Here is a 17907-nt window from a genome sequence, read left to right as displayed (position 1 = left end):
GTTTGTAGTTGTAAATCTTATTTTTTTCTGTTGTATTCGTGTGTTATGGTAAAGATTATTAATCACCCTGTTCGTTAATTAGATTTTATACGATATATTTGGTTTACAGTTTGATTTAGAAGAAACACCGACATAGCTAGATAATACTATTAATTATCTTATCACTACCACATTTTATATTAATTAGTATTGTAATTTTCATTGTTATTGATAAATGTTATATGAGTATTATAAACCAAATCTTGAATTCTATCCTAATTCTATCCTATTTTGGGGAAATTTCAGAAATTCAAATGTGACGTCACCTTTTTTTAGCGTTGATCTTTTTGGCTAACTCGGCTGTGAATTTTTATGTGCTGGTTTATGTTGTTTTATGTATCCGTTTTTATTCTGTAGTTAGTCACCACTTCGGTGTTATCATGTATATCTATTATATAGTCCTTTTTATAAATTTACTGTTTACAAAAGTATGAATTATTCTAAATACTAAGGGTTTTCTTATCCCAGACATATAACCTTAGCCGTATTTGGCACAATTTTTTGAAACTTTTGGTCCTCAATGCTCTTCAACTTTGTACTGGTTTTAGCTTTCGTACTTTTTTGATCTGAGCGTCACTGGTTAGTCTTGTGTGGACGAAACGCGCGTCTTGCGTATTAAATTTTAAAACTGGTACCTTTTGTTAGCTATTATTCGTACGTTTCTCTGTCCTATATGTTCTCCCATTTATTTGTATTGTAGTCCTGTCATGTAATGTTGTCATTTTAATGTTATATTTAACATTGCCATAAAAGCGGGAGGTTTGGCTAGCCACAAAACCAGGTTCAACCCACCATTTTTTTCTTAAGATGTCCTGTACCAAGTCAGAAAAATGGCCATTGTTATATTATAGTTCGTTTTTGTGTGTGTTACATTTTGATGTTGTCTTTCTGTTGTGTCGTAGTTCTCCTCTTATATTTGATGTGTTTCCCTCAGTTTTAGTTTGTAACCCGGATTTGTTTTTTTCTCAATCGATTTATGAATTTCGAACAGCGGTATACTACTGTTGCCTTTATTTATGTACCGATTATCAGATTGTCTGCATATTTATATTGCAAAATATCAGCTGCGAGTCAAAATATGAAGCTTTTTGTCGAGTGAGCGCAGCGAACGAGTTAAAAAAGGCTCCATATTGTGTCGAGCGTTTTTTGCATGATAGGAACAAGTATTTTCTTTGTTTCACCAGCAAACCGGAAGTTGACTTGATATGTTCGGGTCAAACTTATCAACGTCGGTTTATTCATTATGACGTCGGTGATATGTCATTGATCAAAGTTATTAAGGCCAGGTCATCGTATTTGACGTCACAAAGCCGTGATATGCAATTTTATCAAGAGCTGATCAGAGTGATACAGACAATGGGACGACGGATTATCATTAAAAGCCCTAACTATCAGGTCTGATGGAAAATCTTGAAGTCTAATACCTAATCATGAACATTTATTTTAATAATAAATCTGTAGAGTGTATATCTTCGAAACACAGCTATATATTTGTAGACAGCTTTGATACACTTTGAATATGTTTTCTAAACCACACAATTTTAGGTTTTTCAAATTTAAATTCTTTGAATATCTCGAGAAGAGAAATTATCTTCTTTCATTTGTTAAATTAACAACACATTATATTTAACATCCAAACATAATGATAAATCTAATACAGTGAATAAATACACGCAAGTGTTTTAATAACGGTGTTTGTCATAAATCAGTCTGTTGGTTTTCACATTTCAACTGTTTCACATGTTGTCAATCATACCACATCTATGCATGTAGAAAGATAAGTTATGTTTATTCGGAAGCCATTGCTATCGGGTTTTTGACTTTGACCATTCCTTGTGCAGGAGTGTCCTGAGGTGCGATGCGGACGTTTTTACCCTGTTCTTTCCATTTTGTTGACCCTTGAATTTATATTTAACTGAATTTGTAATTTATCGAGAAAGTGTATACTATATATGGTATGTAATATAATCTACACAATGTTTTTCATCGGCATCTTTGTCAAATTACTATCACCTACACCAACATTTTTGTAAATGTCTTTGTTAGATTTTTGTATTCTGTTTGATTTTTTTAGTTAGATGTGTTATATGTTATGTCTGTGATGTATATTGACAAAGTTTTGGCTGCTGGAGCATAATAATTGTCGCATTAAAATTGAGAATGGAAATGGGGAATTGTCAAAGAGACAACAACCCGACCATAGAACAGACAACAGCAGAAGGTCACCAACAGGTCTTCAATGCAGCGAGAAATTCCCGCACCCGGAGGCGTCCTTCAGCTGGCCCCTAAACAAATATATATACTAGTTCAGTGATAATGAACGCCATACTAAACTCCAAATTGTACACAAGAAACTAAAATTAAAAATAATACAAGACTAACAAAGGCTAGAGGCTCCTGACTTGGGACAGGCGCAAAAATGCGGCGGGGTTAAACATGTTTATGAGATCTCAACCCTCCCCCTATACCTCTAGCCAATGTAGAAAAGTAAACGCATAACAATACGCACATTAAAATTCAGTTCAAGAGAAGTCCGAGTCTGATGTCAGAAGATGTAACCAAAGAAAATAAACAAAATGACAATAATACATAAATAACAACAGACTACTAGCAGTTAACTGACATGCCAGCTCCAGACTTCAATTAAACTGATTGAAAGATTATGTCTTCATCATATGAATATCAGGCACAATCCTTCCCGTTAGGGGTTTAGTATCATACCATCATAACATATATGAGAAGAACATAACCCGTGTCAACCTATTATGTCGTTTTGGGTTGCTCAACCAATTTTGTCAATAAAACGGAACCATTAACCACTGTCATATAAGTGCGCGGTTTAGCTAGCTAAAAAACCAGGTTCAACCGACCATTTTCTTCGGAAAGGACTATACTAAGTGAGGAATTTGATGGTTGTTTTCCACTCGTTCCGTTTGTTTATAATGTTTGATTTTGTCATTTTTATGGACTTCCCCTTTTTTTATTTTACCTTGGAGTTCGGTATTTTTGTAATATTTCAATTTCAAAAGTTATAAATAGCAGGTCAATGTCATTCTATCTTAAACTTTTCGTTTGTATCGCAACAGTTTACCTATTTTGCAGTTTTCTTTATTTATATACTATTACTTCGTATCAAAACACTATTTTAAACATCAATTGATTGTTGTCTTTCATACAAAATCTGGATCATGATGAAGAGATCCTTATGTATATTATTTAACATCCATCATGGAAATATATGTTAATAGATTATTATTATCTTTCAGATCAAATTCAAAATGAATCCAGAAAAGAGCTATCTTGTCTTACACTAAATATAAAGTATTACAAGACTTCAATGATAGAGTATACATATTTCATAGTCAGTTTTCATTATTTTACAGACATTTATATCTGATAACAATGACAGGCGTGGATTCGGAGCTGCACAATAAAAATATATTTTTTTGCATAAAAAAATCAAAAATATTTTCGCCCACCTATCAATATCATAAAGTTTGCACCCTAACCTCAGATTCTGGATGTATTACCTGAACTAGTCAATTTACATCATTTGTATGGTTAAACAAAGTATTCCGTGCTATAATATAAAAAAATAAACGTACCAAAAACACAAACGTGTTTAAATGCCTTGTCTTATTTTTCAAATTAATGTGAAATATATTGTAGGTAAAATATATCTTATTTATTTCAGGTATTATTAAGTATGTAAAGATCCATAAAAAAGGTTAGTTTTATAAGAAACTATAATTGTAAGTTACAACAAGATTTTTTGTTCTTTGTACATGAAAGTAGAGTTACCTCACACTGTATATAAATGCAAAAATTCATGTACAGAATTATTTTTGAATCATGCACAATTTGTTACATGATGAATATTAACTAAATAGCACAAACAAGTGAAGGCGTCACATCGGAAAAAATAAAAGCACTCAAACACCATTCCTTGCTCCTTCAATTGCCATTTGGGTAACTTTAAACTAAGTTGGAATGACTATACATGTAGCTTAGTCAGATTCTGTAAACAAATTGATTGAATGTTGTGTATCTCCGAAAAGAAATTACATTTTTCAAAATAACCCATGAATATACATGAAATATCACTGTAGGTTGCATTTCTGTAAATATTGACAATGCAATTTCCCACAGGAACTCTTTTTACGGCTAAAACTGTACCACTTTTACTATGAAGTTTTGAAAAAAATCATACCCTAGAATGGAAAGTTCATATGCACTACAATTTTTTTCAAAGGTCAAAATATAGGGCTGTGCGGCATATTTTCAACGTTTATATGCCCCGAACTTCTAAGAGGTTAAACTAACACTAAATTATCCCTACCTTGACTGTAGGATTACCACAGATTTCAATATAAACAATATGCATATGTATATTTACTGGTAACATTCCAAAGTTATGTCTCTATTATATGAAACATAGAGATCATAACTGGGAACCAGTATATAAACAAAATTAATTATCTATGAATATTCTATATCTCCCCAAAAGAGGCGTGGTTTGAGAAACAGCTGTATTTACAAAGTGCAACCTGTATGGTTTTTTTTTCACAAAGGAACAATCTCTCAGCTGTGTTTAAGAAATAGAAATTTGGTGATCTTATTATAATGGTTAAGGTCATTGTTGTGATAGTTGAAACACGATAATACCGTTTACTTATATGTGAAGAAAATGTGGTAACATCTTATAAAATCTCGTTTCACATCTCATATTTTGTTGGTATTATTGCACTGGTAATATATCAGCCTTCTTAAAATCTTCAGTGCACTAGTTGGTTTTACTTCAGTAATTATTAGCCTCAATTTAAGTTTTCCTGGCATGAAAGAACTCCAATGTCGAGTAACTTTAACTGTGGTCATTTATAGAATATACAAAATAATGATGATCTGGTCTATTATCTATTCAGTATGATGACAATTGTCATGAACACACTGTTGTCTGGAAAATTGTAAGCTATAAAACACTGTTTCTTCTTCATTAGATTTTCTCCAAGCTGCAGAATGTTTTTGCATCTACATCATATTCCAAATATTGTGTCGGAAGAGTAGTTTGAATTTCAATGAAATATTTTATACTTTTCAGCTAAAATATTTTTAAATTGCCTAAATTTTAGCCTTTCGATTCATTCAAACCTGTGGATTACAAGTAGCTTCATAGTCCAGGATTATCTGCTGAGTTTAACCAAGCAGCTTGATGGGGATTTTGATGTGAATAATGCGTAAGAACAGTTGAACTGAAGATGGCGGCAACTACGGATGTGGTGGAAACTAATGTCACAAGTAGTGAAGATGAATCAGATGAAGTTTCAGAGCTGAAACAGAAGAAAGAGCAGGGGTTAGAAAAAAGAAGGAAAAGATGAGAAAAGACATAGTAAAGGCAAAGAAAGATGGCGATGATTCCAAAAAACAATTGGAAAAGAAAACACCGAAGAAAAGACAGCACAAAGAAACAGGTGATAAAATTAAATTTTTTACTTGTACAATAACATTTATATGATTTAAGAAAATGTTCGACGATAAAAAATTCAAGTGATTGTGATAAATCTGATTATTTAAAGGCTGTTTATAGATAATTCAAGAGCTGCAAATCAAAGATTAAGAAGAAATGTAACTCCTGGAATCATCTTATTCAGATCTTTGGTTTTGCTTGCACATATTTCTTTAAATATACAACACGATTGGAATTTGCAAAAATAAATCTTACGTATCTCAAATATTTTATCATTAACTTTCATAAAATCATATAAAAAGACATTTTTTCCGATAAAAGTAAACTAAATGTCCCGAATAATTTTTCTTTAAATTCGAATTAAGTATAACCTGATTATTGTAATTTCAATTCAGTATTCGAATTTAATTCATTTCATTTACTCGACACATTCTAAAGGTAACTGGGATGTCTTCCTCCATCTTGAAATTTGAAATAGCAGATAACAATCGGTATAGATCTTTAATGAAATGTGCAAATTTCGAGAGTAGTATGTAATTCAGGTGTAAGACTTTTCATGTTGATATAGAAAATTATGTGTTTTGTCATATTTAGGGCTGTATTTTACAAAAAAACAGAATATTTTAGTTTTATTCATTTTTTTCCAACTTTGCCACGTAAGGGTAGATAACTCAGATAAAGTAATTCTTATAAAAGAATGTGTTGTGAATTTACCTATTTTATTATGTAGCAAGAAAAACGACTCCGGTATTATATTTTTGAAAAAAAAAAAACATGACATAAACTTAATTTAGACAAATTATTAAAAAATTCTATGGATTTTAATTTAGACCCCCATCTACCTTAATCAATTAGTAGAATTAATGAGTTTAACAATTGGTAAATTCTAGATTAAAGTTTATGTATCGAAAAACAAACAGTTTGCCAATTGATACCCAAAAAACTCTTTCTACGGCTCTAACCCAGTCACTTTGACTATTCCTGTTATTCTTGGTCTATGGTTTCGTGTCCGCCAGGTGATGGGAAATGTTTGCTGTTCTCGTAATCGAACACACTATTATTATTGACGTAAAACACGAGACAAAAACTGAATAAGTGACATGCTTAAATGATTTACAATAACAAATTGTACACAGTTGATTGATCTATCTTACTTTTATTTAAGAATTTTTTATCAAAGAAAATGGGCTTTCAACAAATTCACCGTTTGTTTATGTTTCCATGTGTTGACGACTTTTAGTTTCAAATTCGTGCATTTTCCCGTAGAATGCTTATATTCTTAGGTCATCGTTCAATGACGTCATTTACACCGTTTGACATCGGTTAACTCATTCATTAAAAAGCAAACAATGTGGGACTAAGATTGGAGCAGCCCAAACAATCCATGACGTTGGCGTATTAATATATTCATATTTTACCACGGGTGTGTACTCAAAGCGTTTGAAGAACGTCATATTAGAATTAATAATATAGCAAGGTAATTAAGAACGGAACACGCATATAAGATTGATAAAAAGTGTACCGCATATAAATTTAAAACATGACAAGGACGCATTCAAAGCTAAGCTATGAACACTTTAAGGACCCCACTAATAAAAAACGGACACGCATGTATGGTAATTCTTGGATGGATATCAACTTGACAGTGCATTTTAGCATCACCGTATTTGTTTTATTTCATATTTTTGATATTTTTGATTACGCATACATTTAAACAGTATTTTGTAATTCCGTTACTAATATTTTTTTTTACCTGAACATCTCCGGTAACATCATTTCCCTATATGGATCGTGATCGCTGGCATATTTTACTCAAACTTCTGAATAATAAATGCTAGTCTTGAAGTATAGATTATATTACCGACGTTGTTTAACATTTAATCAAGTGTTCCTTTATTTGTCTTTGTATATTACTTACCTTTACTATTTATTCAATTTTTGGTAATTACCTTTTGGCGTGTCTCGGTATTTATACATCCCGCCATTGTGTTATTGTGCTATGGTCTTTTTTGTATTCTTGTCTTTCATTTTTGCTTATGTGCTTTGTCTATATGCCGTTTTGTTTTTCTTTGTTGACATAGTTGTTTGTTTTTATAGTGATTAAGATTATAACACAATGTTGACTGTTGTACCCCGAATTTTGACATTTTTACCAATATGTCTGTTTATTTTGTTCACACATTGTTGCCAATATAATGGAATTTTATGTGACTGCCATACAAGCTAGCTATAAAACCATGATTAAACCACCATTTTCTACTTAAGGAAATACATGTACCAAGTCACAATTGTTTTCCATTCGTTTGATGTGTTTGAGCTTTTGATTTTGCCATTTGAAAAGGGACTTTCCGCTTTGAATTTTCTTTGGAGTTCGGTATTTTTGCTATTTTACTTTTTTCTTTTTAGCCGAATTCGTGAAAGAAAGATGCCGGTTTTATAATTTTTAAAGATGTTTTGGTAAATACGTGTTAATATTTATTAGAACGTTTTCAAAGGAGTTTTAGTCGGACTGTTAAATATTCAATTTCTCGATAAGATAAAACGTTGAAATGACACCAAAATACATGTCATTCGTATTTTATATACAAAATGTATATGCTATATTCTCGAAAAAAAAATTTAATTGTATACCTATTTTAGTGAAAACCGTAGATATTACCTCTTTAAATAGCAGGACAAGAAAACAAATCAGCACATCAAGTGCAGATACATGATCGATGTGTCTCTCCTTAAACCCATGGTGCTTTGCAGCCTCTACTGCTGGCTATAAAGTAGGATATTTGTACTGTATTCTCTGTGCTTTATGGAAGTGTATTTATTTAGGAAAAAGATAATACTTGTAATGCTCGATACAAACATTCCTAGAACATACTATATAAGGTTACCCATTTTCTTTAAAATGTCTGACTAGTTTGAAAGTGATCCAATGAGTCTTTTTAGATAAAAGACAATTCCTTATTTATTTTACGTGCAATGAATGCACAGGTGCTGTGCAATGCAATAGACAAAACCTAATCTATCCTCTTTTGACAAGCGAAGAAAAATGTTAATGCTGAAGCCAGTGAACTATTTTTTTTAAATCCTGGCATGCACATTGAAAATTTGACTTCATAAACTACATGTATTACATCTCATCTGGTAAATTTTCAAAACCATTTTTTGGTCATTGGCCTATAAGAATCGGTTCTAGCTTGAACAAAACAACTCAGGCTCCTTGTAGTCTCTATGTGTTTTTGTTACAGGTATCACAAGCGAGCACAAACGTGTTGATTTCTTTCATCATGTAGTCCCATTGCAAGTTAGGCTAAAACAAGTAATGTTCCAAGGTTCATTTTTGTCCTTCCCCATCCAACAGGAATCTAAGGTATGGATCACTATCATTTAAATGGGTTTGAACATCGGTCAACAACTGTTGCCTTTTATTTGTTCCGTCTTCATTTTCTCCTCTCTGAATCCAAATATTGATATTTCGTCAGTTTAAGCAAAGGCTGCCACAAATCAATGATATGAATTGTCTACATTCTGTCTGATGGAGAATTAAAAATAAAATCCATCCCTGTTATGAGTGATGTCGAGTCATTACCTGGTGACAACTGGTCCTTTTTTATAGCTTGTTCAATTACTTCGTTACTATTCCCGTCTCCAATGCGGATTCCAGAACGTGGTGCACTGAACGGATAATTCTGGTTAAGTAGCTGGCTGTTGCATGTTGAATATGTCTCCGGAATAAAAAAACAAGTGAATCATCGCTGCATCTTTATTCTTTCGTCTGTTTTTTCCTGATTAGGGGAAATGCTTCATCAACTTCACAAATAAAACTTCGCCTACTTTCGGTGTGTTCTCTGGCAGTATTCGCAGATTTGACATGTGAAAGATGGAGTCTGAAATATAATGTTGGCACTGACTTATGTTTTCCTATACATATTGAATTGGCCATGCTCCTCCAACCGTCTGGTCAACTGTTCCTGTGGCTCCTTTTTGCTGTGGCCAAGTTAACTAAACGAAAGATAAAAAACATCAATACGCAGCCGTATGTTTCTATGACTAGGCCCCCCTTTGTGACACACACACACACATCGATCATTTTCCTGAGGTAAAAAGAGGCGAAAGATACCATAGGGACACTAAAATTCATATGTCGGAAACAAACTGAAAATGCCATGGCAAAAATGCAGAAACGACGAACAGACAACAACAGTTTACAAAACACATCAAAGAAAAACAAAGACTTAGCAACACTAATCGTATCAAAAGCCTGAGGAAAATTTCTTCCTTGTCATCAAATCAAGATGATATTCTCAGCGTCGATTGCATGATACATAAAAAGATAACATGAATCATCAAATATACTGATGAATCATCAATTATACTGAACAGTACAACATACCTTATTATCACCAACAATCGACTCGACCGACAAAATGGACCTTCATGCTTGTTTGTCCCAACCAAGTCTTGGAAAAAACAACACTGTATTTGCACAGTGAAGTCATTAGATTTTTTCTCTGATCTTTGGGGAATTCCTGACAGGAATCCATATAAAGGTCTTAAACATGATCAGGTTCATATACATGATGGTCTTTCTCCCCATTTTTCTTGCTATGCTGAACCACCCCCGTGCCTGGCCTATCCAGCTCATCCATGGACTATGATGACTGGCTGCATGTGGTCCTGCTATTTCAAATTCTCCTGGACCACGTTGTTCATGTCTTGTTTAAATATGACCCAAGGTTAAATCGTTTTAGTCACGTTAACCAATTTTGTCAATATAACGTTGAATAATAGAATTTGATTTTGTCCGTTTTTATTGACTTCTCCTTTATGAATATGCCTTGATGTTCAGTATTTTTATTATACATTTATTAACAACTATCATTCAAGTTGGAGGTTAAACTAGCTATAAAACAGGTTTCAGCCACATTTTTTCTCCGAAAATTCCTGTACTGAGTCAAGAGTACAGTCGTTTTCCATTTCGTTTTGTTGGTTGATATAGTCGAGCATCCTGAACCATCCCCGTACCTGGCCTATCCAGCTTATCCATGGACTATAATGACTGGCTGCATGTGGTCCTGCTATTTCAAATTCTCCTTGACCACGTTGTTCATGTCTTGTTTAAATATGGCCCAAGGTTAAATCGTTTTAGTCACGTTAACCAATTTTGTCAATATAACGTTGAATAATAGAATTTGATTTTGTCCGTTTTTATTGACTTCTCCTTTATGAATATGCCTTGATGTTCAGTATTTTTATTATACATTTATTAACAACTATCATTCAAGTTGGAGGTTAAACTAGCTATAAAACAGATTTCAGCCACATTTTTTCTCCGAAAATTCCTGTTCTGAGTGAAGAGTACAGTCGTTTTCCATTCGTTTTGTTGGTTGATATAGTCGAGCATCTGATTATGTTGTCAGGTTTTGTGGACTTTGAAATTTTCCTTGGAGGTCGGTATTTTTGTAAATGTTTTTTTCCGTACCTAGCATACACTCCCCTGACCTGAGACAGCTCAGTACAGATGGCGAAATTTTGAATACTTTGCTTGTTTGCATTACGGTCATAAGTACTCAACATCCATAAAATAGTTTTACACATACTCTGAAAAAATATAAATGCAAATATACAAATCTCTAAGTCTCATCAACAATTTGTCCGAATAAACGTGATTTTACACGTTATTTGCGTTTTCGTGTTCAAATGAACATTGTCAATTTGGAAATTTTCGGCCTTTTTAGCTTGAAAAAAACCGGAACGAAACCGGATATTATGGATATATATAAAACAACTATTTTCTAGATTGTTCGCGACTTGTTGAGCAGGATCTGCGTACCCTTCATGAGCACCTGATATCATCCCCGGTTTTTGGTGGGGTTCGTGTTTCTCAGTCTTTAGTTTTCTATGTTGTGTTTTGTATAATGTTGCTTTTTCTTTAGTTTTTTTTCTTAATTTGCCATGGCGTTGTCAATTTATTTTCGACTTATGAATTTGAATGTGCATTTGGTATCTTTCGCCTCTCTTTTAAATAGAAAACCAGCTTGGAGATTGAAAAATTAAGTTAGATTTATCTTTTATTTCACCTTTAACTTTACTTTTTGGTCAAATTCTTTTGAAATTAGTAAGTATTATTAATTACTAGGGTAAAAGTAGTTTACCGATGTTCAAATATCGCAAATCAATTAAGAAGAAGCAAATCGAGATAAAAACCATGTTGAAAATATCCGCTAAAAGAAAATTTAAATGATACGTTATTCTTAGCACCAAGACGGAAACAAATTGATTATCCATAAATCTGATCTATACATTTGAACTTACAACTTAGAGAAGTAATTAAATAAAAAGGGCCAATCATGTGATACAAATTTCATGAAAAAGTACCTAATATTTTGCCATGTGTAGTAGTCTGCGATATCCACATACATCAACAACGTCGCTGGTTCCATATTGTAGTGGTGTCAATCATTTTAATACGTTTCGTGACAATTTAAAGAATATTTATTTAGAGGATAATAGAACAAAAACGTTTAAAAAAGAAGAGATATGGCACATTTCATGTATACACTTTGTATGTATGCCTAAATAAAAAAAGCAATGTGACTGCATTCAACTAGAACTACTTATATCTGATATGAAGGGGGAGTGGAGATTTCAATGCGCCATAAGAAGTAGAAACCTTTTAATATACTCCGAGTGAAAATGAGTAATGTCTCCCAAAATAGACGGCCAGAGACCTTCTTTGTATGGAAATTACACTTTATTAATTTCGTGCTTCCGAAGTTCTTTTTGGATTAAATTTGATCAAGAATGCCCAAACTCAAACATTTGAAAGCCTAGGATGTATACGACCTAATCACGTGAAGAGCGAATGGACCAAAGTGAACAATAAAGGGCAAATTTCATCTAAGTTTTAATTTATCAACGGATAATTCCCGAAAATTTTGTTAAAATTCATGTTAGTACCGAAGCACTTACTATACAATTCATGATACCATCATGAACTAACATTCCATCAGCAGTGTAATCGGCCCAGTGCCAGAAAAGGAAAATAATACTTTTTTATTTATTATTGCATATTATGAATAAAGCACCTAACATTTTGTCACGTTTGGTATAATGCGATAACTCATAACAACAACGTCGTTCAAATTTTACACGGATAGAAACAATCAAGTCCAACAGTTTCTGTTACATTTTATATTTCGTATATTGACATTTTTACCAATATTTCTTGAGTTATATTTACTAATACCATGAATATATTACGAACTGGAGTATATTTAACCCATGGTGTCACTAATTTTATATGATAAGAGCAATTATTTAATAATATCATCAATCAAATGAATAATAATACAAATGACAAAGAAGCAACTTGTCTTTATCTATCAATAAACCTGTTTTCAACAAAATTGTGTATTGGCTATGTTAACAAATTACGGAAACCACATACGGTAATCATTGATGCGAGCTCTTAATTACCAATATTGCAATCGTTATCACACGATGTTCGAGTTTAAAAACATTTGCGATACCAATATGTTGATGTCCTTTTATGGTAAGACTGGTGTCTTCAATGTATTTGACATCTGGACTAACGGTATGTGTATGTGTGGGGGCTCAGTACAACCGTAATGTATCGGTCATAAAACGTTACAAAGTACTCGGAGTACAAAACTTTTGTTCGAAACACAAAATCCAATCAAATGCAAGGGAGTGCCCCCAGGGACGTAGATGAAAGAGAAAACATATCCTGCTATGCATTCATCACCTTTAATGGAATTTTATAAGTCCTTTATAGTAGTTAATGTAAGTGAATGTCACGATAAGGAATAGGTAAATACCACAAATAAATTAATATAAAATTTAGATGTCTTTTATATATTCTTTATCAACATGAGATGAATGTATTTTTTTTTACTTGTTAACTATTTAATATTATTTCGGTCTTTTATTTTTAATTACAGAGTTATTTTCACGACAAACCCGTGTGAACGAGTACTTTAGTGGTTCGCCTAAAAAAAGTCGAAATGAAACTAGTTTAAAAGTTTCCACAGTAAATTATGATCGACATGAGAACACTTGTATTAATGCTGAGGAGGAACGAATATGCAATTCACCTCGTGATGATGAAAGCGAAAAGTCGATAGAGGATGAAGACATTAACTATTCACCTCGTCATGATTTAAGCAAATGTTCGATAGAGATAGACACAGAAGAAGAAGAACAAGAGTTAGATAATGAAAGAGAGGAAGAAGAAACACCAGATATAGAAGAAGTGGCAGACATAGAGGACGAAACAACAACAGGAATAGAAGCCGAAACAACAGAAATAGAAGTAGCAGAAGAAGAAGAAAGAAGAGAAGAAGACGAAAGTGAACAAGAAGAAGGAGAAGAAGATGAAGGAGAAGAGGAATTAGAAAATGAGGAATTTTCAAATTCAGAAGATACTGCGAGTTGCTTCTGGTCTATATACAAACTGGACGAAAAGAGAATTCCGGGTTGTAGTGTTGTCAGTAATTTAGAGCAGTTTCGTGACATTTTAAAGAAATTCTTTTTAAACGACGATGAACTAGAACGAAAAAGTTTAAAAAGGAACAAATATGACACCTTTTCATGTATGCACTTTGTTTGCATTTCGAAGAAAAAAAGTAACATTATTGCTTCCCAAATAGGCCGACAGATCGGTTGTGAAAAGGGAGTAGAATGTCCAGGCGACAGAAGAAGTGGAAATCTTTTAATATACTTTCGCATGAAAATGAGTAGTGTCTCCCAAGATACATGGCCAGAGGCTTTCTTTCTATGTCAGGGTAATGCTTTCAACAAAATAATTCATTTAGCAGACCCAGTTTTGAGGACACAAGCAGCGAAACATTTCATGGATGGGAGTAGAATAAAAGAAATAAAATTTTTAAACATTGCAGGTCCAAATGTTTCTACTAAAATTATATGTAAACACACCACTGATATTCTAACCCACAGAACAACATATATCAATGCTTATATTTCACACATTACCGGATTTATACCCAAGAATTGTAAATTAGACAACCTTGTTCAGGGAAAGGAGGGAAAAGACATTTTAATGACAGTCGGTCTAAATTTTGTGAAAATACATAAAATGCTATCATATGAACAGATAGGTAAAATCAATCAATTATTTTCAGAGATCAAAGATGATCTTGCTGCAGACTTTCCTGCTCACATCATAGATGCGTTGGACTACATACAACGTGTAACAGATAGGGATACCAAATCAGAACTAGAAAGGGATATATTAAAATATGCAACTGACATATTGACAGGAAAAACCAATATGTCTGATTTTTATCTTGGTCATAGATTTACTGAAGATTGGTCCAAGGCATCCGATATTAAATTATATGAAAAATTTGAAAAGGAAAGATCTGCCGAGCTCGGTTGCTGGCCGAGCAGTCCATCATTAGCTGAGGTAGTAAAAAAGCTGAAACTATTGTTTCCCTCTTCTAATTTATTGGAAGAATATATGAAGCAAAACAAAATACAGTTAGATTATTCGCGTCCTGGAGGTGTGGTTAGGGAGCCTATACAAAATTATGTTCATGGATACATTAAACGACGAGAAGGAACTTACTTTAAAGTAGAACAAAAATGGTTTCTTTTTTCATCCAGTCTATATGAAGTCCTTGACAGAAATTTTAGTTTTTTGTCCAATTTATTGCTGGAACAAAAAGATATTAAGAACATTTTTAAGTACCCATGGTATTCCAAAAGAATGGAGATAGTTGCATCTGACCCTATGGTTAGAACAATTCTTGGGGTAAACGAAACAGTTTCAGATGAAAAACTTGAGGAAATATTTGAAATATTAACTGACGATTTTGATTTATTTGATGAAAATGGAAGCGCTCTTTTTACAAAGCCCAGCTGTCTGCTTCCAATGTCATCAAAGCTGTGCAACATGGTCAAACACAAAGATAGCAGTGATAAAAGAAAGCGAATAACAGCTAGCAAATCCAATTCGGTCGGTACTCAGTCAGGCAACAATACAACCAATGATGTGAGACCAGGTCCATCAAATGATTCCCGTCAGTTTGTTGTAACAACGGATACTGCTTCTGATTCAGGCCAGTCTGTTTCGACAGAACCAGTCCCTACAGGAAGAAAGAATGAAACAGATACGGTACGATCAAAGTTATTCAAAATCTATGAAAAGAAATCTAGGGATACAAAAGAATTTTCGACCAAAATTTCTATGCTGACAAAAAATAAAGCTCATTATTTAGTTACAAATGCAGTTGTCACAAATGAGGTACTTAAGAAAATAAAATTCATCGAACCGTCTTTAAAAGACACTGATATATCTAACTTTTTAAAATCAATGTCATATTTGAACGAAAACGAGTTCAACGAATTGTATCTCTTTCCAAATGTACCTGATGGTTACTTTGTCCTTCCTGGGGACCGAATTGAGCCTAATAAGGTTGAACTGTTTGATTTATTGATTCACGACAGAAGAAACAGAGAAAAACGAATTTCGTACTTATTCCAAAACAAGAAAGGTTTAGACTATCATACAAGAGATGCTTGTGCTCAAATACGAAACAGTGCTGAACTGTTGTGGCATGATTTTATGTGCGGCCACAAGCGACATATTGAATTATTTTGGGAAATGGTTGTTGAGTCGACGACAGCAACTTCGGCATATCGCCACTTTGTCAGAGAAAGATTGTTAACCCTTAATAAGCAAGAATTCCTTGAGATGTTCGATGATGATGTGAAATTAGTTTTCGTTTTGGCGTTTGCGCCAACAAATGCAAAACACAACCAGTTCCTTAAATGGGATTTTAAACATATTACTTCTAAAATTCTGAAAGAGTCCGATCCGAAATTTGGTTCAGAAGTACACGCTGCCTTAAAGGAAAAAGACATTTTAAATGAGCTTGGGTATTTGACTGACTCGTTCATTGACATGACCCAGTTAAACTTCCAAAAAGTATGCGGAGATCACCCGGACCTAAAACAACTAGGAACTAAAAAACGTAATGCCTTGCACAGTTTCCTCAAGAAACATGGAACTTGTGATCTTTCAACAATAGCAAAACTAGAACTGCTAACACTTGACAACTGTTTCAACACATTTCAAATTGGAGGAAGCGGTCGACGTTTCAATTTACAGATTTGCCATATAAAATCTTGTTGACTCCTTTGCATGGTTAAAGCATGCACTGTAGCATGGAAACACATTTTCTACTTTTCTACTGTTATTTAAACAAAAATTGTATGTTGAATATTGATATCAAAATAAGAAGATGTGGTTTGATTGACAATGAGACAACTATCCACCAGAGACAAAAAGACGTAGATGTTATCAAGTATAGTTCACCGTACGGCCTTCAACAATAAGCGAAATCTATACCAAATTGTAAGCAACATGACAAAATGTAAAACATTTTAAACAAAAAAATCAACGGCCTGATTTGTAAACAAAACAAAAAACGATAAACAAATATGATATTCAGCAACAAATGACGACAACTGAAATACTTGTCCTGACATGAGACAGGCATAACAGAATGTGGTAGGGTTAACCATGTTTGAGGGCGCCCAAGTCTAAATGATCTTGTCACTATAAATGAAATACAAAGTATAATTTATATATGTAAATTAACTGGAAATTCCGTCAATTAAAACATATTATTGAACTCACTGCCTAAAAACGTAACAAAGGAAACAAAGTTTAATCAAATTAGAAATGTGATAATAAATTAGAAAAGGAAATGCCTGCAAATGTGCCTGTTGTAGATGAAAAAACATTTATAATTGGTTATCTATTTTTGTTTTTATCAAAATATGTACAGAATATAGTTAATGCGTTTATATTTTTATTATGAGACAGCATAAATTGTTTTTATTGTTGATGTATATGTTTTATTGTCGGATAAAAGCCATTGAGAGCTTGTATTTTCTATGTTGTACACAACCTGCTTTCAATAAAATGTATCTTATATATCTAATCTATCTGAAACCAACATCACATCCGCAACTTACCATAGAGCGAGAAACAAGATATATCAAAAATAAAAAGAAAGAAATGCAAAGAAAAAGTCTCGAACATTAAATAGATCAAAGCAACAGTAAGTAAATGACCGATGCTCAAATATCAGTCCTACACCGAGGCTATACATTCACAGACTATATATATGGTAAGATCTGGTTGCCTTATTTGTGTTGCAAAGTATAGAATTCGATATGCGAAAACTTTCGAAAAGATTGTGGCAAATTTTGGAAAACATTAAAAAGAATTGACACAATAGGGTCTAATAAGGACATTTTAGCTGGAAAATTCTTGGATGGTTTTTTTTAAGTGTGTAAATGAAATTTTGTAGATTCACTTGATATGTATATATTTTTGTTTATTCTTTTGTACGCCA

At 33.0% G+C, this 17907-nt stretch overlaps 1 protein-coding gene across 4 annotated transcripts in view; it reads left to right on the top strand.

The window, feature by feature from the left end:
- LOC127700921 (uncharacterized) overlaps positions 1–17485 on the top strand; it is a 46686-nt gene extending 29201 nt beyond the window's left edge. For 3 of the 4 annotated variants that reach the window (XM_052204648.1, XM_052204650.1, XM_052204646.1), the window contains 3 exons: positions 3734–3766; positions 5169–5507; positions 13462–17485. In XM_052204648.1, coding sequence (XP_052060608.1) covers positions 5411–5507; positions 13462–16676 — 3312 coding nt within the window. In that variant the 5' untranslated portion in view covers positions 3734–3766; positions 5169–5410 and the 3' untranslated portion in view covers positions 16677–17485. The remainder of the gene's footprint in view (positions 1–3733; positions 3767–5168; positions 5508–13461) is intronic. The other variant, XM_052204647.1, reaches the window with a different exon arrangement.
- Positions 17486–17907: the final 422 nt, after the last annotated feature.

The sequence above is a fragment of the Mytilus californianus genome, unplaced genomic scaffold (genome assembly GCF_021869535.1).
Source record: "Mytilus californianus isolate M0D057914Y unplaced genomic scaffold, xbMytCali1.0.p SCAF_5, whole genome shotgun sequence".
NCBI lineage: Eukaryota > Metazoa > Mollusca > Bivalvia > Mytilida > Mytilidae > Mytilus > Mytilus californianus.
The sequence above is the reverse complement of the archived record's forward strand: the minus strand, read 5'-3'. Positions and strand labels throughout refer to the sequence as shown.